The sequence below is a fragment of the Pseudopodoces humilis genome, chromosome 16 (assembly GCF_049639895.1).
Source record: "Pseudopodoces humilis isolate 2021_Gansu_Grassland_sample_001 chromosome 16, ASM4963989v1, whole genome shotgun sequence".
Classification (NCBI taxonomy): domain Eukaryota; kingdom Metazoa; phylum Chordata; class Aves; order Passeriformes; family Paridae; genus Pseudopodoces; species Pseudopodoces humilis.
Genome location: NC_142215.1, coordinates 30,778 through 51,955, shown reverse-complemented (window position 1 = coordinate 51,955; position 21,178 = coordinate 30,778). Strand labels below are relative to the sequence as shown.

The 21,178-nt window shown below is 39.5% G+C and overlaps 1 protein-coding gene across 2 annotated transcripts in view; it reads left to right on the top strand.

Moving 5' to 3' along the window:
* The window catches only part of IQGAP1 (IQ motif containing GTPase activating protein 1), a 54,177-nt gene that overhangs the window by 4,373 nt on the left and 28,626 nt on the right, over positions 1-21,178 (top strand). The window contains exons 1-13 of one of the 2 annotated variants that reach the window (XM_088062905.1): positions 7,413-7,529; positions 10,092-10,248; positions 10,603-10,680; positions 12,341-12,417; positions 13,788-13,855; positions 14,874-14,987; positions 15,380-15,558; positions 16,223-16,313; positions 16,808-16,971; positions 18,027-18,111; positions 19,548-19,711; positions 20,080-20,240; positions 20,760-20,884. In XM_088062905.1, coding sequence (XP_087919031.1) covers positions 7,495-7,529; positions 10,092-10,248; positions 10,603-10,680; positions 12,341-12,417; positions 13,788-13,855; positions 14,874-14,987; positions 15,380-15,558; positions 16,223-16,313; positions 16,808-16,971; positions 18,027-18,111; positions 19,548-19,711; positions 20,080-20,240; positions 20,760-20,884 — 1,498 coding nt within the window. In that variant the 5' untranslated portion in view covers positions 7,413-7,494. Of the gene's footprint in view, positions 1-7,412; positions 7,530-10,091; positions 10,249-10,602; positions 10,681-12,340; positions 12,418-13,787; positions 13,856-14,873; positions 14,988-15,379; positions 15,559-16,222; positions 16,314-16,807; positions 16,972-18,026; positions 18,112-19,547; positions 19,712-20,079; positions 20,241-20,759; positions 20,885-21,178 lie in introns of those variants that run through there. The other variant, XM_005521698.3, reaches the window with a different exon arrangement.

Here is a 21,178-nt window from a genome sequence, read left to right as displayed (position 1 = left end):
AGCTTTGACTCTGAAGTTCTTAGTGATCTTGTCTCTGCTTCTTTGTGTCTTGATGTGGATGAGATTGAGCAGCTGGGCATTTGATTTTTGTCACACCTTGTCAGAAAAACAGCAGTTTTCACATTTGTCTCTGGGTGAGCCTTGAGATGTTTCAAATAATGCCTAGTGGTTGCCAGTATGTTCTGTAAATTATGAAGCAACACCTGTGTTGCTCAAAATGCAAGTAGTGGTGTGCAGCCTTCCTTGTATCCACCTTGGCAGTTGGAGCACTTATTTTTCAAGTGGAAGGTCTGCTTGGAGAACCTCAACCCTTATCCAACCTGTAACCCACATTTGCTTAGTGGCATACAAACTATTCATGTATATGTGAGTGGGAGTTCCTTATTCCTATAGTTAAGGCTGAATCACTTAACATAAGAGTTAAAGATTAAATGACCAGGAGGGGAGCAGACTTCTGAGTTTAATAATTAAGATATGTGAAGGAGAGCAAAGGCTTGAGTTCACTGTCTGCTTCCAGGATTTTTTTCCTTCCTGAGAAGTTATTTTTTAAATTGCCCTTTGAGTTTTATTACCACTAGTACAGTCTAGAAGAGGGCTCTCGGCTGCTTTGTTGGTAAGGAGTTTATTTAGTAGAAACAAGTAAGAGCTGTAAGAGATCAGTGTGTTTGAAATGAATGCCCTCGATATGAGATTTTCTATATTTGACTTTGCCAGTAATGTAACTTGAGCCTAGCATCTGAATTAGATACTGTGGCATTTTGCTTGTGCTATTGATTACAGTCCCTCTGAGCTGTGAGAGGGCTAATAGCCTTTCTTCATAGTGAGAGAATGTCAGATTGGTAGTTATATTTCTAACAGGAAGAGGAGGACCTAAGAGCAGAGGAAGGTAGCTGGTGTACTCCGTGTCACGCACAGAAGCTGAAAAGGTGAACATAAATAAATATAAAACATCATAAAGTTGATGATAGCCAAGGCAGGGTGGGAGGCAGCTGAAGAACAATGCTTGCTGACTCCTCTCCTCTTCCCCATAATCACATTATATTATTACAGTATAATATTGCATTCAAACACTGTACTTCCTATTATTTTTTTTTCTACAACATAAAGACACCTAAAGTAATGTGATTAACAACACACTGATTTGCATTGCATCAGCATTGTCAGAGGCTTGCTGTCCCTTTAACTGAGCAACACATAGGGAATATAGAAGCAAAGTGGGGTTTTTTTAAATATTAGAAGAAAGTAAAATAAAAATTAGCTAGCACATAATTTCGTACTGAAATAAAAAGTTTAGAAAAGTTTGAATTTCTGAACTGCCGGATGTGACAGCCCACGTGCAGTAACTTTGGGTACTTCTGTACTCAATTTACAGCTATTTGCAGATCCGTCTGCTAATGAACATACATCAGAAGCATTATCAGAGGAATAATTTGTACTTAATTAATGATATTCAAGCATGTTATTTGGTTGGGTTTTTTTCAGTCACTGTTCTATTGTTATTTAGTAGTTTTTTATTTCAGTTAATAATGTGCAACAGTCTTGTGAAACAGGAATTAGTTCTTGCTAGTTGGAGAAAGGGAAACGGAGTGTAACTAAGTTGTTCAGGATTGTGAAAGACTGAAATGAAATTTGGAGTTAAAATGAAGATTGTGAATAGAGTGATTCCTCTACTATGTGTGGACCAGATGCCTCATTCTTGAAGAAAATTTGCTTTGTTAATAAGTATTATTTAATTCTTGAAGTTTTCTTTTTCACATTCTTTTTTGTTTGTTTCTTTGGATTGCTTTTTTTTTTTTTTTTTTTCCCTGTCTCCAAATCACAGTAGTCTAATAAAATAGCTGTTGCAGTGCAGATAAAACTGTAAGAATATACTCTGTTCCGTTGGCAGCTCATGCTCACGGTAGGGTAGGGGTGTATTTATCTCAAATAGAAGCAGCCTGAGACCTGAGTTTTGCGGTCCTTATCCAGAAGTCAGGGTATTTTACTGTAATATCCTTCATTGGTGTTTCTACTTGCAGATTTGGTCAGGTACTGGTTTTGGGTTGGTTGTTTGGATTAGTTTTTCATATGTATTGTTTTGCGGTGGGTTTTTTTTGTTTGTTTTCTGCTTCTCAGATATAATGCAAGTGCCGTGATAGATTGTAATCCAGGAGTATTCATAAATAATATTTTATTATCACTAATTGGAAGTTGGACTAACTTCTACTCAGTTCTTACCACTTTATTTGGGCTTTTATCAGCTCCTTTTTGAACTGGAGATAGTAATTTACAAATCCTGTACTGTTTTGTATGACCTCATGCAGTTGGCAGGGAGTGGCTGTCTGGAGTGGAAGTGGCTTGGAATGCACGTTCAGAACTGTATTTTTCTGAGAAGTGGGTGGAGAGAAATACAGAAAGCATAGTGGTGAAGTACCACCATCTTTGCCTCACTGGATATTTCTTTTATGACTCACTGGAAATAGTAATGAAAGGCAGGCCAGGAGGAAAGAAACAACCCTTTGTTCAGAGATCAGGATTTTTCTCTTTGGAAGGTGCTTTCTGAAGGAATACTGTGTGTAATGTAAGAAGAGCAGCCCAAAACAACCAAAACAAATAGATGTCACTAACAGTTCTCGGCTGTGAGTACTGTGGAGTGCTTTGTAATAACCCTTATTTACAAGAAATCAAGTTGGTCTTGGGGCGTGATAACTTCAGTGATGCTGCAGCTTCCATGCATTTAGGTCTATTTAGTTGCTAATGCTATGTGATCAAGGCAATTAACTTGAAAAAGACTGTTGTGTATTTGATAATTATGTTCCTGTTGACTGTGGGCTTGGTACTCGGCTGAAAGCTCTCCAGGACAAATGACAAACCTTTCTGGCAAACATGGCAAATGCAGTAGTATCCTCATCAGCAAGAGCACCTAAGGGAATTTTTACAGGTTGATGGCAGTGATTGCAAGTGAGCAGAGAGGAAACTCCTATTTACTTGTACGGAGGCGGGGAGTAGTAAGGATTTCAGTGCCAGAGTATCAGTTTTGTCTTTGGCTCAGCTGCATGTTGCCAGGAAGAGTACATCAATTTCTGGGAAAAATCTGGCCTATGTTACTAATTAATTTCTTGTTCTTTTGTATCTTTGAACTGAAAATGCCTGTGTGGATAATGAGAACGTTGTGAGACCTTTTAGCTGTGGGCAGTACTTGCTTTCCTAGCTCTCCATCTGTACAAACCTTACTGAAATGCATTTAAATATCCACCGACTTTTCTAGAGGAGAACACTCCTGATGTGATAAATTTATTTTACTTTGCTGTTAACTCTCTGAGAGATCTTTCATCTTCAGAGGTGGTTCCTTGATTTGTTTAGAGTTAGAATAAGTTGTTTTTGTTAATTGTTAGAATAAGTTATTTTGAAGAGATGTTTTTGTTAGTGTGTTTTCCATGGCTGTCTAATGCTCTTGTTCAGGTGAACTGGATGAAGAGCTGAGGTTGTCTTCCAGGTTTTCTCTTCTTAACGTCTGTGAGAACGCCTGCCAAGTCTACATTTGTAACAGCACTAAAAATATTTGAGACTCATATGGATGATCTGCTGGAGTGTGAGAATCCTCATCTTTCAATAAAATGTGTAGTATCGTTAGTCCAAAAAATGCCATACGTGTTGTGCCAGCAGTAATGAGCAGTGAAAAAGCTTTTAAGCCATAATTTCATACATTCTTTTGGATGGTTTATGTAGAGACTTGGCTGGGGAGAAAAAAAGGTGCTGCCCTTTTGCTCTCACTTCTTTTTCCTCTGCTGTGGTGCTGCAGCAGCCATGCATCTTTTCCTCGGTACACCTCTGGGGAATTGCAGTAGGAGGGCTAAATGGTCATGAGCAGAAGCATCTAGATGTGAAGGCACCAAGGGCAACAGTTGGAATGACTTGTCTTTCAAAATGCCTGGATTAGCTGCTTGTCATCCAGATCCCAGCATGTTCGCGTTCGGTTTCACTAGATCCCCTTTGGAGGCAGAGCATCGTGAGCAAATGCTGGTGAATCCTGGAGGTGGTGCCGGACAGAGATAGTCATCGCTGTTTATTATCAAAGGGTATGCAAAGGCTTATCCTTATCTGTAACCTGTAAATTCTGTATGTGGTTGCCAGCTGAGAGAGTGCCCAGGAGATGTGAGGAGAGCTCGATGACTGGTCACCCACTGTGTCGGGGCAACAGGTCCTGGACCTCCTGATGCTTGTAATGGCTCTCTCCTGGGTGGATAGCTTGAACATCCTTTTCTTGCTTAAGTGATTGCAGGACAGACTTTGTGGGCACCAGTTACTTTCTGATGCTTTTGAGTATAAAGTTGAATGAAACATGGGGGTGGGTGTTTCAGTTTTTACATCCAAATGCGAATCAGCTTCCCTTTTCAACAAGGTCTGGCAGATTTTGCTATGGTGTTGGTACAGGAGTGTAACTGCATTTCCTGACTGTCTGCCACATATGGGTTAAATAGAAACTGGCTTTAGACTTAAGTTGAAGGCAAGAGGTTTTTCTTTTCTGGGGCAAGTGACAAAGATTAAATTTCTATTTCAGCTTGTTAGATTTTTCAAAACTATTTGAGTTGAAAGTGAAATTAAGAATGATGCTTTTGGTAGAGAAATAGAGGGTTGTAGATCAACAAGCAGTCAAAATGTGTTTTAGCAAACACATCTTTCTCAATAGAATAATTCAAATTACATATTCCTGATAGTTTTATGGTAATTACTGGTGTAATTTTAATGGTTGTAAAGGTACCTGACCATGTGTCATACTGATATGGGCAAAGTCCTGACTGTTAACAGATGTGATTTCAGATTTACCTGCATCAGGTAAATCTTGAGCATTGTATCTCTTGATGGTGATCTTGTTTCCCAGGATGTTAATTGTTACACCACTATGAAAGCCTTCCTGTGCTTCTCTCCCCCCCACCCTTCCCTGGGATGTGATTATGATCTTTGAAGAGTGGAATTCTAAATAAGTATTGTTGGTACCTTCCTTTAGATTGGACACCTGCTGTCTGGAATGTGCTGGTGTCTCTTAGTCTTTTTTTGTGAGCCTTGTTTCTGTAGGGTGAGTTTTAGGGCAAAAGATGATAACGCTTTAAATTGTGTCAGTGCCGGGTGCTAGACGAGATGGGTAAAAAAATGGATGTGTTATGCAAATATGGACCCTGAGGGTGAGTAAATCCGTTGGGGAGTTAGGGACAGGGAGACAGTTTTTCTTTCTCGAGGTTTTGTTGTTGAGTGGAATGCTTAGTATTCTCTAAGTCATTGTGTGACATAATTTGTCATTTTTGTAGTAGGTATTAAATGTCAGGCTAGTGTCATTCACTGTCTCATTTCCAGCTTCTGACTGATGGTTATACTGTGATCACTGAAACTCCATTTGTCAGAGGGTTCTGACCTTGAGTGTTTTCTGCCATCTATAAGATTCTTGCCAAATTCTCCTGTTACAGCAGCCACATGAATAAGATGCTATCACAAACCGTTATCTAAGGAGGTTTATATTGTTTACTGTTTGTCAGAAATACTGTGAAACAAACTACTTTCTGCCTAAATAAACGTAGTTTTCAACACAGGGACAGGTTGATTGTGTTACAGGTCCTTCTTGTTCAACATGTAGTTGTACTGAAATTGTGAAACTGCCAAATTAACTACCAAACACTGAAGCATGGGAATATTTTCAGGTCTTTACTGCTGCAGGCTTTCATACTGACTTTGGCAGATCAAGAGCAAATTTTTCATGAATTTTCTTGTGAACAAAACTATTATCATATGTTTTGTGGTTTTTGGTTTTTGTGGTGTTTTTTTGTTGTTGTTGGTTTTGTTGTTTTTTTTTTTGTACTAGACAACTTTAGGAACTTTTGCATTAGCACTGACATTTGAGAGTTACATTACAAAGGTATCCAGTGTTGATTTTCTTGATGCTCCAGGCACTTTAAAAGTGCACAAAAATGACCTAATTTCAAGAATTTGTACCCATGTGTGAACACACACATGGAAATCACATGTTGAAGATATGTTTGAAGAATGTGATTTTGGGCAAACAGCCTGCGTATGTAATGGTTGTAAGAAGGAGATATTTAAGGCAGTCTAACCATGTTGGTAAAGCACAGGTTTGGGTAGGCTTGGTATGGTATACAGTGTTACAAATATTGGAGACTAAGAGTCATACACACCTGGAAAGAGAGTTAAACTCTGTGCTCCTCTAGTCTATTTCCAGGCCTCATTCAGGAGGAAACAGAGCATATGCTTCTTGAAGAAGAAGACAACAGCCTTCTGAAATGTAGTTGGTAGGGGAATGCTAGAAGCAAAGAGGTACTGCTGTGGCACTGACATGCTTACAAAGAGAAGCATGATTCTAACCAATGATCAAGAACTCTGTGGCCAGTGCTTTCAAACTGGTGGCTCAGAAATTTACATGGAGGTTCTGTTTGCAGCTTTCCTGCTAACGAAACTGGTGAGGTATGCAGTAAGCAGAATGTGATGTGGAACTGAGCTTCAACCAACAGTGTTGGTACCAGACCCGGATACGAATTGTACCAGTTATTCTTCAGCATGATGTGTCAAGGTTACATATTTTATCATCTTAGAGTTCTTATTTGCTAGAAGTGTTGTAATGTCACTCTTGCGCCCTGCACAGCGGAAGTGACCACCAGGTGCAGACTCAGATGGTGTGTTGGGCTGCTGTGTGATCTCAGAATTGAAAAATGTCACTGGCTAGGTCTGTGTAAAAAAGGGAAGTCCATTGTTTTGGAACTGTAGGACAATTGAAGGTTAGAAAATGTTACTTATATTTGCAGTCCCTTCAAATAATTATTTTTATTTAGAAATTATTGCTACTTAATGATGACCAAGAAGTGAGCTTTCCTCATTGGTGGATAAAATCACTTTTTTCCAACTATTGGTGCCTTCTGTATTCTGTATGCCATGGTCAGTTTTCTTTTTGTGCTGGAACATACTATGTGGTAGTCCTGTCATGAAGTGAGCAGCCTTCCTTAGAGGCTTTGTCCATTTTTAAAATTTTCTGCTCTAGTATTTTTGTTTATTCAGTTTGATACTCTTGCAGCAGTTCCTGGAGAAACTAGCACTTTGCTAGCTCTGCTTCCTCAGGCTTGTCTATAATCAGTCTGAGAGCAAAAGAGTGACTTTTTATTTCTTTTCCACACTATTTTCATTGTCTCAGGCTTAGCCAGACTCAACATTTTCACAAGTGAAAGAGCGAAAGGTATTTCATATGATCAGTATTAGGTTTTTGCTGTATCTAAACTCCAGTTCTGGTTGAAATATGCCTATGATACTTTTCAAACATAAGATACGTTTGTGTAACTTGTCACTATCCTCAATAATGCTGTATTGTGGGAGAATAAAAAAGTTCTTAGTTGATATGACTGATGTTATTTTTTTCCAGTCCTTGGTAATGGAGCAGTGTTTCCTTTGAAAATTTGAAGACAACCTTACTTGGGAGACTGGCTGCCCACCAATACCTGATGCTACATTTTTACTGTCATGTCTTGTCAGGAAATCCTGGCTCTAAATTGCAGGTGATGATAGAAGCTGCATGAAGGTATTCAAGAATCTTTTTCTAGGAGGGGGATTTTGTAACATCATTATTAGCTGATTGGAAATGTGCACTTACTACTTTAATTAGAACTAGCTTCAGTAAAATTGTAAGTCCAATGTTATCTATGCAATCATGTGATAAAACTTGATTGAAAAAATAATTCTGGGTTAAACATTGTTTTCTGTACTGATGAGAGGGAGGGAGCATAGTGGAAACAACCAAAGTAGCAGAAAAGAATTGAAAAGTTTCTGTGAAAAGCTTATTGATGGCATATTGTTCTAATGCCTAATGTTGAAAAGGAGTAGAGGTTGTTGCCCATCAGCCAGGTTCCCTGCTCATTGGGAAATGTATTTGTCTTGTTTGTCTGTAAATTCCACAAGCATTTCTGCCTTTTAAGAATGACATGTGTTAATTTTAATCCAAGTATGTGAGCTTTTAAATATAAATGTGCTGGATGATGTTTTCTGAAAACATAGCTTTGTCCTCTGGCTTAGCAAATGATTAAGCAATGCCACACCAAGCAGGAGCATTACTGTATGCAAATTGCTCTAGTTTTGCAGTTATATTAACACCCACTTAAGAACCTGTTGAAACAGGTATGAGTACATTGAGATGGCTTATGTTCTAATTATGGGCCATTTATCTTTCATTATGGAGTGACTAGCTGCCTCTGTGTCCTTCCATAAGGTACTAATTCAATGGCTTAGTCACATGTCCCTCTGCTTCCATTTTAGGTCTTCTAGTCTGAAGGAAGTGGGTGTTTTGAATTGGGGTTTTTTTTTGTTTTCCAAGTAAAGTAGTTGGGAAGGTACTGTGAAAACTGTTGCTATGATTTGGACTCTTCCAGCATCTGAGTAGCTTTGTGTCCTCTCAGGAATCTTTGGTTGTAATGGTCTGTGGCATACAAGTGACAGTATCTTTTTGGTAATGGTCCAGAATTTTTAAACTTATGTCATGTTTGTCACATATTCGGTTAGTATGTGCATCTTTCTAGAACTCAATATTCAAGAGCAACTGAGTTTTGAGAGGAAAGTAGCGAAGCCTGAGAAAACAGTAGTTTTAAGAGGAACTGAGTTTCTTTTGTAGCTTATGGACAGGTGTTGGCCAGGTGTTCCCAGAAACCTTTTCTTCCTGGTAGACACTACTACTTGGTGCTTTTCCAGGTCCTGCTTTGGGTTGCAATCCCCACGCCCCCCCTTCTCCTGGGCTCAGGCTGCAGTCCACAGTGCAGTGGTATCTCATTTGGGATTTAAAGTACACTGGGTTGAAGCAGGATCATCTGCTTGCTTGTGTTTCAGATCAGTGCCAGTAATGTGGGCTTATCATCCTTGTGAGCCGAATTATTAACCTTGTTTACGTTATACTATCAGCTCTCTTTTATTGTATGGACTATTGCTATTTTGGACCCCTGTTGTCTTGAAAGCCACCTTTCTGTGATGTTAATTGATCCAAGGCTCATCTGTCCTGTAAGAGCTTTTAGAGTTCAGCTCCAAGTGAGGCATGATCTAAGTAAGATGCTTTAGAAAAGAGGCCTGTGGTTATGTAGGTCCCTTTTTTAGAGACCAGAGCAGTCAGGTAGCATGTCATCTTCAGGAGAAACTGTAGCTGAGCTTGCAATTTGCAGCCTCCAATAGCTTGTAAAGAAGAAATATCAAGGTGCACTTCTGTTTTGAGAACAGTGATTTTTCAAAATGTTTTGCTGTAGTTTTTATTTTTGTCATGAGATCCATGATACCATTAAATGAGATGGAAGGCAACAGTATAAAGGAAAGTGAGTTATGAGGAGAAGAATGCCTGCTCCATGCTTTTTCCCCTGTTCTTGAAATGTATAGTAGGGTGGGAAAAGATATATAGGAAGATTAGACTGAGAACATCATCCTCATACTGAAAGAGGGTAGTTTTAGATTAGATATTAGGGAAAAATTCTTTACCATGTGGGTGTTGAGGCACCTGGAGCAGGTTGCCCAGAGAAACTGTGGCTTGCCCTATCCCTGTAAGTGTTCAGGACCAGTCTTGGATGGAGTTCTGAGCAACTTGGTCTAGTGGAAGGTGTCCCTGCTCATGGCAGAGGGTTGAAATGAGATAGGCTTTGAGGACCTTTCTGACTCAAACCATTCTATGATTCTGTGAACATTGTAGGGTAAGTCACGCAATAACTAGCAAATACTTAATAAAAGTAAAGAAATGCTTGAGATAAACCTGTAGAAGATTTAAGTTAGTTAAAAGGATGGGATGGCCCCTCTGTGTAGACAGACTAAGTTGTGGGCTGAAGGAGAAACGTGGAGATGATGTCTTAATCACTTTTGGAAGTCTGGCTGATGAATTCTGTACTACTTAATATTTTGTCCAACGTGTTACTGACTAGCATTTTAATGATGCAGATCCTGTGTTAGTGTTATATCCATTTTCAACCCCTAGTGCTGAGTGAATAGTATGCTTGAGTATGACAGCAGCAGCCACAGGAGACTTGTTTGCCATGGGGTTGTGTTCACAAATTGGAAATATACTCATGTGACCAGCTTTGTTGTTCTTGCACTTCCAGATGGATGGAGGCCTGTTTGAATGAGGAGCTGCCTGCCACAACAGAGCTGGAAGAAGGATTGAGAAATGGAGTCTACCTGGCAAAACTTGGAAACTTTTTCTCCCCTAAAGTGGTTTCTGTGAAGAAAATCTATGACAGGGAACAGACTAGGTATAAGGTGAGTGCTGTTGACCATGGACATCTAAAATGGGAATATGCACACGTGGAGGTACTGTGAGAAAATAAGCAGAAAGTTAATTTGTATTATTCTTACCTGAGAAACTCTGCCTTCACTCTAGAACAGTGGTTAAATGAGGGGGTGGGTGGACTCTTAGTTTTATATCTAAGCTTGCACTTAGATTAAGTATTTTGTCATAAGCAGTCAATATAAGCATATATGAAAGACTTCAGACTTTCCTGCAAAAGTGCTGTTTTCACTATCTGTGTTAGTGAACCTTACTGCTGTTCTTGGCAGGTGTGATATTTTATTTCTTACTGCCCTCCCTCTTGCTCCTGCTGGTTTTTATTTCAGGCAACTGGTCTCCACTTCCGACACACGGATAATGTAATCCAGTGGCTGAATGCTATGTCTGAGATTGGTCTCCCCAAGGTAACTTCTGTCTTGTACATCCAAATAAATAAATAATCTCAGAAAAGCTTTGCATTCTGTGGAAGCATTTGCTGTTATTAAAAAATCAGCACACTTACTCTAGTTATTCTTTGATTTCTAGATTTGTGTCCCTGTAGAAACTCTCCCCTAAAACTTGCTGAAAGATTTCATTCTCCTACATGTGTGAGAATGACTAGGAGCAAAATAATTTATCCTTGTGTACCACATCTCTGATATTACTTATCTTGCATAATATCTGCATTACATCGTTCTTGCCATGCGTTCTTTTGAACAGTATCCAGGCTACAGTTTGATTGTGGAATTTTTTTAGAAATCAATGCTAAATGTAGCAGCACAACACAAAATACTACGTTCTCTGTTTCTTCAGATTTTCCTATGAAATTTTCACGTTGAGTTGAAATCTTCCCATTGTAGCTCAATCAAATATAAATTACCAACTTGACTAGAGAAATGGCCAGATAAGCTTCTCGGAGCTAATAAACACAGTTGCCTGAAAATATGTGGAACTGTGGTAGCACTGGGCTGATAGTCAAGTTTTCTTGTAGCCATGTTATGCATAGTCTCACCAAAACTGGCATTGTGTAGTTTAATCCGATGTATGTTTTCTTTGCATGTGTGCTTGCCAATTGAACACTTCAGTTTTGGCAAAGAGCTTTAAATACCTTGTTGTGATTTACTAGTTGAGCTTTCCTGGGATCTGTGATGATCTTACAGAAACACATTTGGGATTAGGAAATACTGAAATATGCTGTTGGGGTGGTTAGGTGAAAAGAAATGAGTGATTTAGACAGAGGGACGTTAAGTGCCAGGTATGAGGTAATATTTTCAAATGCAAGTAGGGTTTGGGTGGAAGTAAATGTGTGATAATATGTTAAAGAAACGGGCTGGGATTCAGTACATTTACACAAGATACTGATGCTTTAGGTATTTTCCCATGCAGAACAGCCAGGAAACTGATGCTGTGGAATTGAGGGTCATTCAGTTGCTCTTGCCTTTACAGAAAGAGCAACACTGTTTTGTGCTCACAGGCAACAGCAAGGAACCTTCAAATAACTGGAAAATAACATACTTTATTATGTTATAATAAATCAAGACTTCTAAAATAGTTGAATCTTCAATAATAAGAAGATTAAACCCTTCTGTTAAACCTTGAAGAGCTTTGTGTTGGAGACTGACTGAAAATTTTTGGGTCCAGCTAACTGAAAATACAGTATGCAGAGCACCTCAGTGCTGGTCTGCGTTTCCCTTTGAAACTGTCTCTCCTCTTGTTTCTCAACGGCATTCAATCCAAACAAAATTCTCTTTTCTCTCTTCTCCTGGGTTTTCTTCATCCTTTGGCTTTCACCAAAGTCCTCTGTAATACCTCATGACCCGGTATCTTGGTGTGCGCACAAAAGAAAGGTTCTACCCATTCACATATGTAGAACTTGGCAGGAAAAGGGGAGCTCTGATTTGCTTATTAGAAACAAAAGGAAATATTGACACTTCAGGTAGGAGAAACATTGGTCCAGGGCAGAGAAGCTTGAAAAGTTTTGTTCCATGACCTGTTTCTCTAGTGTAATGCAGAAGAATTGAGCTGACATGATTTGGTTGTATAGAGTGAATATAATTCAGACTGCTAACTTTGTTTTATCTTTAGATATTCTACCCAGAAACAACAGATATCTATGATCGCAAGAACATGCCACGCTGTATCTATTGTATTCATGCACTCAGGTAAGGAATACTAGACAGTAATCTGATTGCTTCTGAAATCTTTCTGCAAAGCTGAAAGGTGACAGAAGAGAGAGAGCTGAACTGAAGGCTGGATGAGGGCAAATTTTCTAGCAGAACAATCTTAACAGGTCAGAGCAAAGATCCATGAAGCCAATATTTTGCCTTGGGCAGCGGCCAAATCAGATTCTGAAGGAAAAAAACAGTGAAGTATGTTGAGATTACTACCTTTTCATTCCAATTCCCACCCTCTCTGCTGTCTGAGGCAGAGCTGGACATTCCTTAACCAAGAAGATAGTAAGGCACTGGCACAGATTGCCCAGAGAAGCTTTGGCTGTCCCATCCCTGGAAGTGTTCAAGGCCAGGTTGGACGGGGCTTGGAGCAGCCTGGGGTAGTGGAAGGTGTCCCTGCCTGTGGTAGTGGGGTGAGTTGAAACTAGGTCATCTTGAAGGTCCCTTCCAACCCAAGCCATTCTGTGATCTGTGTTGAGCTAGCATGACAGTCGAAAACTAGGAGTTGCATTTCTATTCCCAGACCCATCTGTACACAGCTGTATGGGTCCATCCCTCCTTTGTAGCAATTCCATTTCTCAGGCTGCAGGTGAATACGTTAACCCCATTTTTAGCAGGCCAAATCAGCCTAATGAATACTAAACTATTGGAGATACTACATCTGCAGTCCTGAGTCCAGTTCTGGGCTCTCCAGCATTAGAGGGACACAAACATGCTGGAGAGAGTTGAAGGAAGGGTCTCTAAGATGATTAATGGACTAGAGGATCTCTCCTGTCAGGACAGGCTGAGACAGTTTGGATTATTCAGCCTATATAACATATAGTGCCATGGGAATCTCAGCAATATGTGCACCTGTCTGAAGGGAGGATGGAGAGATGTGAAGCCAGGCTCTTCTCAGTGATGTCCCATGATGTGACAAGAGTCAAACAGCATAATCTAAATCACAGGAGGGTCCCTCTTAGCATCAGGAAATGCTTCATTTACCTGAGAGAGTGACCAGGGAGTGGCACGGGTTACTCTGAAATGTGTGGTTCCCACTGTTTTGATACTCAAAAGCCATCTGGACGTGATCCTGTGGAACTTGATCCTGTGTGACCTAGTTTGAAAAGGGAGCTTGACGAGACAAATGTGGGAGTGCCCTTCTAGCCTCAACCATTCTGTAATTCTGTGAAGACTTCATAGTGGTGTGCCAGTTACGTTCAGCTGAGGGAGAAAGAGAGTAGTCAGCTCACTCTCTTGGTGATTATCGGGTGTTATATTGGCTTACCTGTCCTTGAAACTGTATCTCCTAAAATTGTGTCATTGTCAGAACCACAAGGGAAAATGACTAGTTCTAATTCTTTGCTTCTTTTATTTTCTAGCCTGTACCTTTTTAAATTGGGTCTTGCCCCCCAGATTCAGGATTTATATGGCAAGGTAGACTTCACAGGTAAAAAAAACACAACACTCATGTATGCTGCCTTTATCTCATACCCTTCTAGATCAGTTGTGGAGCACTTGTTTACATCAATTAAAGGATTGTTATGGTCAATATACTAAATGCAAATAAAATTATAAATAATGGCTGTGAGGAGTTTTAGTAATTTAAGAAAAAGAGGCTTCATCTGCCAGCTTCTGAACCAGGCAGTTAGACAGTCATCAGTTCACTAATCATTTACTTTCACAAATAACAATGTCTTAACTCTTTTGTCACTGTTGTAAGATGCTTAAGCCTTGTATCCATCTCCTTGGGAGAGTTTTCAATTTGGAACTTAGTACATGGTTCTGACCTCTTGTGGCAGTTTAGAGGTGCCATCAGCTGAAGAGGTGTTTGACTGATCTGCTGCAGGAGATGCCAGCACAAAGTTGTGTGTTCACTTCCTTAATTTTGCACAAGTGTCAAATTCCATTTTGCATTAGTGAGGCTCTTGCCTGAGGGCATACATCTGGTTTAAAAGGTGTATAAACTTTATTTCCCTGCAAATTGGTTGTTGATTATACTTACAAAATGCTTATCTACTAACACTCTTTTAGAGTTGTATGGTATTTAGCAACCACATGTGTTGATGCATTCCATTCACTCCTCTCGGTGTAGTCTGTTTGTGGGGAGAAAGAAAATGTTAAACTACTTGTGTGCATTTTCCTGACCTGTTGGCAACAATAGTTGAGGTACCTCAGAATGGAGTCTGTTTCCAGCTCCTCATGAGAGTTCTGGCATTGTTTCCTAGTAAGAAAAACAACAGAATACTCCCACACGAGTTTCTGGGAGAAATGTATATTTTAGAAAAGTGTGCAAAATGTCTTAGCATTTTCATGTCTTTTGTTTCACTTACTGAGTTATATTCAAAGTATTATTTAAATAATAATTGTCATCTGTTGTAGCTGTCCTTTATTTTTTTCAGCAGCAGTTAGTATAGCAGTGCTAATGCATTTAAACACACGTAACACTATTTTAATGTGCATTTCAGAGGAGGAAATCAGTAATATGAGACTTGAACTGGAGAAGTATGGTATTCAGATGCCTGCCTTCAGCAAGATTGGAGGAATTCTTGCAAATGAACTTTCTGTGGATGAAGCTGCATGTAAGGAAAAATGGCATTTTGTTTGCTTATTCAAATCAGCAGATCAGTTAAGTGTTGATTTTAATGCTGCATGTTTTAAGCCTAGTACAGTCTTTCTGATAGGCCTTTTGGAAGACTGGGAAGATGTTTTTATTCTTCCCCTTTGTATTTTTCTTTTTTTTGGAGCATGATGATTCAACTGCTTAAAATATTTGAACTACAAAGTAGGCTGCTATTTTTTTCAGCAACACAAAGCCATGATGAAATGAGAGATACTTGGATAACTCTTTTGCTTTCCAGTTAATTTTCAGATAACTTCTCTGCTCTTTTCAAATAAGGGATTATTGATTTCTTGATTTTTAACAGTGCTGTTTTGTTTGGGACTAACTGTCAGACTGTGGCTTGTTTTTCAGTGCACGCTGCTGTCATTGCCATTAATGAAGCAATTGACCGTCAGGTTCCAGCTGACACTCTTACAGCAATGAAGAACCCTAATGCCTTGCTAATAAATTTGGATGATCAACTTGAATCCACTTACCAAGCCACACTCTACAGAGCAAAGCAAGACAAGATGGAGAACGCTAAAAATAGGGTAGCTCAGTTCTTCTTTCAAACCATTTGCATGCATTACTATTTTGTAGTGCAGTGTGGGGCAAACTGTGGGGAGTTTGCCAAATGTGTGTTAAGGTCCTGTATGTGTAGTCTTAGGCAGATTTACACCTTGTGGCCTTCTATTATGTTCCCCTGTCTTCTTGCAGAAAACAGGCAATAGTTAGCTGCATTAGTCTGTTTAGCTGTCTGAAATATGGGCCACAAAGATACAGAATTCCTGTCAGCATTTTTTGTGTCAGGAATGCATCCCTCTGTTTTCATAGATGTATTTTCCTAACAATGAAATGATGAGCAAAACTGACTTGATGCTGGAAGAGGTCCATGTTGCTTTAGAACACTGTATAACACATGCCTAGCTCTGTGTACTCTGAACTTTCTGTGTTCTGGAGCTCTACTGTGTGTTCAGTTGAGCCATTACATTGAAATAAGATGTTTCTAAGCTATCTGTATCAAGAGTTTGACTATAGTTGCTCTAAATGTATTTATGTCTAGGGCTTCTTTTTGCATGTGTAGAGGTAGTATATGTATGGCCTATCACAGCTCAATATGGGTAAACAGTTACTCTTTGTGACCTTTTCAATTAAAAGGTCTGTAAAGGAGAAGGAAGCCACAGAAACCCTGATTAGTTTTCATTTCATCTTCAGATTGCCTCAGAAAGTTCAGATAGAGAGAGAGATGTGTATGAAGAACTTCTGACTCAAGCTGAGATTCAGGGAAACATCAATAAAGTGAACAGTAAGTATCATGTTATAGTAATAGTCTTAATTAAGAGGGTACTTCAAAATGATACCTGTGCTCCTCTTTTTCTGTAATGCTGAAAAAAATTAAAGGCAGCTCCTCTGTTTTTGTGGGTTGTTTTAGTGGTGGGGTGTTTTGGTTTTGTTCAGTCGTGTGGTTTTGTTGTTGTTAGTTGGTTTTGGTCTTGTTTTGTTTTTGTAGTCAGTATTAATACATAGTTGTAAGCTTAATTCACTATGACTTCTGTTACCCAATGGATTGTCCATGTTGCTGGGGCCTTCAGTTCTTCATCTTGTATACTGCATGCCATTTCCAGGCATTAGCCTGTTTTTCAGACTAATAATTCATAATTGACTTCATAATTGACTCTGGAAGTGTTCCTTTTGGATTACATACCTAACTTGATATCTGTCAGGTCTGAGAGTATTTCTTGCTGAGTGGTAGGTTATGTAAACCATGGAACTTTCTCAAAACTGTTTTACTGTTAATAGCGCATGCAGCCATATCAAAGATTGACCTGGCTTTGGAGCAAGGAGATGCATTAGCACTGTATGAAGCTTTGGCAACACCGGCCCTGGGACTCCGAGGATTGCTACGAGAAAATTGTGACTGGTACTTCAAGCAGTTTATGAGTGATAGGCAACAGAAACAGGAGGTATGGAAAAGTGTAGACTACCCTGATTTGTGAGATTTTTCCCTTGCTCCTGCCTTTCACCATACAACTGTGTACTAATCACTTGGTGTATACCTGCATTACAGTTTCATGTTGGCTAGAAAAAGTTAGAGAGATGTTAAGAGATGGAAGTGTTCAGTAAGCCTGTCTATTACTTAGGTTTTATCTCTGCATGTGAAAGGCCAGTATAATGTTTGTATGTAGGTGTACGTATAATTGACGAAACCTTAAACTACCAACTTGTATGTGTATAGGACTATTAAAATTAAGGTGTGTCCTCCCTCATTTTACTATTGTCAGTGCCCAAATAATGTGGATATATGGGTTTTATAAACACCTATCAGATAAGTATGAACTACTTTCACTTGTAAGAATACCATCATATGCCACTTGTGGGCATGGTGCTTAGGGACGTGGTTTAGTGGTGGACTTGGCAATATTAGATGTGTGGTTGAACGCAATGATCCTAAGGATCTTTTCTCGGCTTCAGTGATTCTGTGATGCTACCCAAATTATTAAAGCCCTTCTGCCTCCCTAGTTACTCAGTCTCGTTTTCTGTTTGTATTTGTGTGGTATCATATAGTCCAAGAAGCGTGTACGTATAAGTCAAAGCCGCATGTTGTCCATTTTGATGTTTGCTAACCCTTTAGTTGCTCAGAGGTAAAATGCAACATTACATAATGGATTGTTTCATGCCAAACTGCACAGTTGCTAATCTCACTCCAGCACGCAGCTTGTGTACAGGGAGTCCTTTCCTACAAAATCGTGCCTTTTATCTTAAATATTTTATCATTTTGGAAGCAGTCTTGTCTTTAAATTGCTATGCTCATGAGACTGCAGTTCTGATATAAATAAGATCAGGTTGTACACATATGGTCTTTTAGCACCTGAACCAAGAATCTGCTGAGTAGTTTCTGATTTCCTTATGTATATGGCAGTCTTTCTGTTTTAAGTTCAAGTGGAATATTTTTTATTGAGGTAATTGAAATTAATAACTTGGCACTGTTTCACCCTTACAGTTTCTGTTTTCTCTTTAGATTGGCCTTACAGGGCCTCTGCAGAGGGAAGAGTTGCAGTTGGGAGTGGATGCTGCTAACAGGGCAGCACAACAGTACCAGCAAAGTAAGGATCAGCAGAAATTATTGCAGCAAAGTCACCATGGATGTGATCAAGAAAATGAGGCAGCACCATATTTGGGTCTATTATGAATGGGCATTATGAATGTTCTTTAAGTACTTTACAGCTGCTAAGAACATGAAAGAGAGTTGGTTGCCCTGATTATTTGCAGTGTCTTTTATCTAGCTCTTACAATGTGGCTGGAGATAACAGCATATAATTTGAATTAAGAAACATAGAATTTTTGCATCAAACTTAAATAAGCTCTTTTTATAGAATGCTTTTATGAATTTTTGTGCGGCAGCTCTGTGTCGCACTATTTGGAATGGTGAGACAGTATAAACGACACGGACACTCTTGTGAGTTGAACAGGAGAGTGAGGTTTATTACCTCAGATCATCTTTTATAGACCGATACGTGAAAGTCCAGAAAGCTAAAACTCTTATTGGTCAGTGAACTAACATATCACCATCATTGGTTGGTGGTGTACACCACCCCTCGACCTTCTCTTGCAAGAAAACAAGAAACTGACAACACCTGCAAGGCTGTCTTCTATCTCTGGGGATTATTTTGATTCCTCCTGATGATTTCCCAGGCCACTTTCTCAGGCGAGTCTGAGAAAGTTACGTGGCCTGCTTTTCCACAGGCACTGTGCTCCCTGCTTGCTGCTCGCGTTTAGCATCCGTAGCTCTGCATATAAAATCTGGATTGCTCCAAGAGATGTGAAGGATAGGTTTATCTGCTGATCATTCACATTGAGCTACAGAACCGTGACTGTTTCTGAATATCATGTAGCAAATAAAATGCAGGTAATTTGCTGATTGTTTTTTGATAGATGCTTCTGAGACCACTCAGAGCTCTCTTACTGTGCAGGAGCAATTCACCTAGCATTTCTACTAGGTAGAAAGGAGGCTACCAGATATTTGAGGAGAGAGGATTTAGAACACGAGAGGAAAATAGTGAATGCTGAATTAAGTAGGCAGCTGCCTTCGAAGTACCTTACTTGTTAGGCATGGAAGGCCTAACAAGTTTGCTTACCTACTTGCAGTGTTTTAAGTTAGCTAGCATGTACCCACTATGGAGTGCCTGTGTGACTGCCTTGAGCAGGATAGATGTAGAAAGGAAGAGAAAATTGGTATGGTTCACCCATCCAAAAATTTGCAATGAGGTTTCTTACTATCAGAATACTGAAATGTTAAAACAGTCCCTTGATAACCAGACAAAAAAGGTGAACTACTACTAAATATGAGCATTGTGTGTTTTAATTGTCTTCAGTACTGGAAGACTAACTGGGGATGTATGGATCTGAGTTTTGCTCTTTCCCTGTAATTTGGGTGTTATTCTTTCTCTAGTTAAGCATTTGAGCAAAATAAAAGTGCTGTTATTATGGGAGTCTCAACTGTCTGCCTTCCTTATTCTTTATGCTCTTTGATTATTTCTAGGACTGGCAGCAGTAGCCAGAATTAATTCAGCAATTCAAATGGGTGATGCTGAGAAGACTGTGGCAGAAATGATGAATCCAGAGGCCCAGTTACCAGAGGTTTATGCATTTGCTGCAGATCTTTACCAAAGGGAGCTGGCCACCTTACAGCAACAGAGTCCTGAAGTAAGAATCACCTTCTCTGTTATTTCCAGAAGTTTGCATGGGTCACTGGGTCTACCTTGTCTGTTTTCTTAACTGTATTTTCTGGAGCAAACCTTTCTTGAGTCTTCACAGAGCTGCTTTGGTATTCAGTCTGTTCTGATGTGGTTTAATCCTTAAATCTTGATCTGCTTGGCCTTGTAAGACTGTACCTCAGTTTCTTACTTGATGCTCTAGCTTTGTTTATGATACCCATCTTTCTACTTCGTTATCTTAAAGGATGTCCCTTTGACTTGTTACATGTCTCTTCTGACAGCTACTCCACTGTTTTTTATGTGCAGCAAATTTGTATAGAGCGAATGGAATTAATTTGTTGTCCTCTTTGTGCGCAGGGCCACCTCACCCATCCAGAACTATCTGTCGCTGTAGAGATGCTGTCTTCCGTGGCCCTGATTAACAGGGCTTTGGATTCAGGGGATATGAATACAGTGTGGAAACAACTGAGCAGTCCTGTCACAGGCCTTACAAACATTGAGGAGGAGAACTCGCAGAGGTGAGTGATTCAAGGAATCGTGCCCGTCCTTGATGTTGCTTACATTCTGTGACTTCATGAATTTTCTTTTCCTTCTCTTAAATTTTACATTATTTCTACATTATTTGTTACAGTACGGATTTAATCTGTGCTGTCTCTTGCATCTTGTTTTTGCTATTACTGTTTCTTACTGGTCTGATTCTCGTGCTGTGTCTCAATGCTTTCTCATGGATTTCACATTAAAGCCATGCTATAATACCATTAGGTTGTCACTAGTACTTAACGCCAGCTCACCCAGTGTTTTCTTTGCCCTGGACCCTCATTCAGTGTTTCAGTGCATTTTTGTCTGTTTGAGTGTACTTCACATTTGTGCTGACATGCTCCACACATGCAAGCATTTCTCTTTTCTCCCCGTTTTCAGTTTCAACCCTCATGTTACCTCTCCCACTTCGTGTGCAGTTCTCAGTGCTGGGTTGTGTTCTCCCTAAGCAGCTTGTTGCAATGTGATGTTTACTGGGTTTGGGGTTTGTTTTCTGACAGATACATTGATGATTTGGTGAAGCTTAAAGCTGAAAGAAGTGCAGAAGGAAATGAATTTATCACGTGGAATGATATCCAATCATGTGTTGATCATGTGAATAAAGTTGTGCATGAAGAACACGAAAGTAAGTTTTTCTGTTCAATTCATGCTAGACCAATTGTAGCTTATAAGGAGTGCTAAAATTAGGTGCGTGTCAATACAAAAAGTTACTGATTGACTTGTAGTTGTGTTGTACGCTAGATGTCTAGGAAGATCTTAGTTGTGAACAAGACTTGGTGATCTGTAACATGAAAGTCTTGATTGCAGGACTGCTTGTTGGAGTGATCAGACAGTTTGTTGTGTTTGTGGTATTGACATCAGTATTTCAAACTGATTTTTAATCCTTCCAATGTAAATTTTAACCCTTTTTGGATTGAAA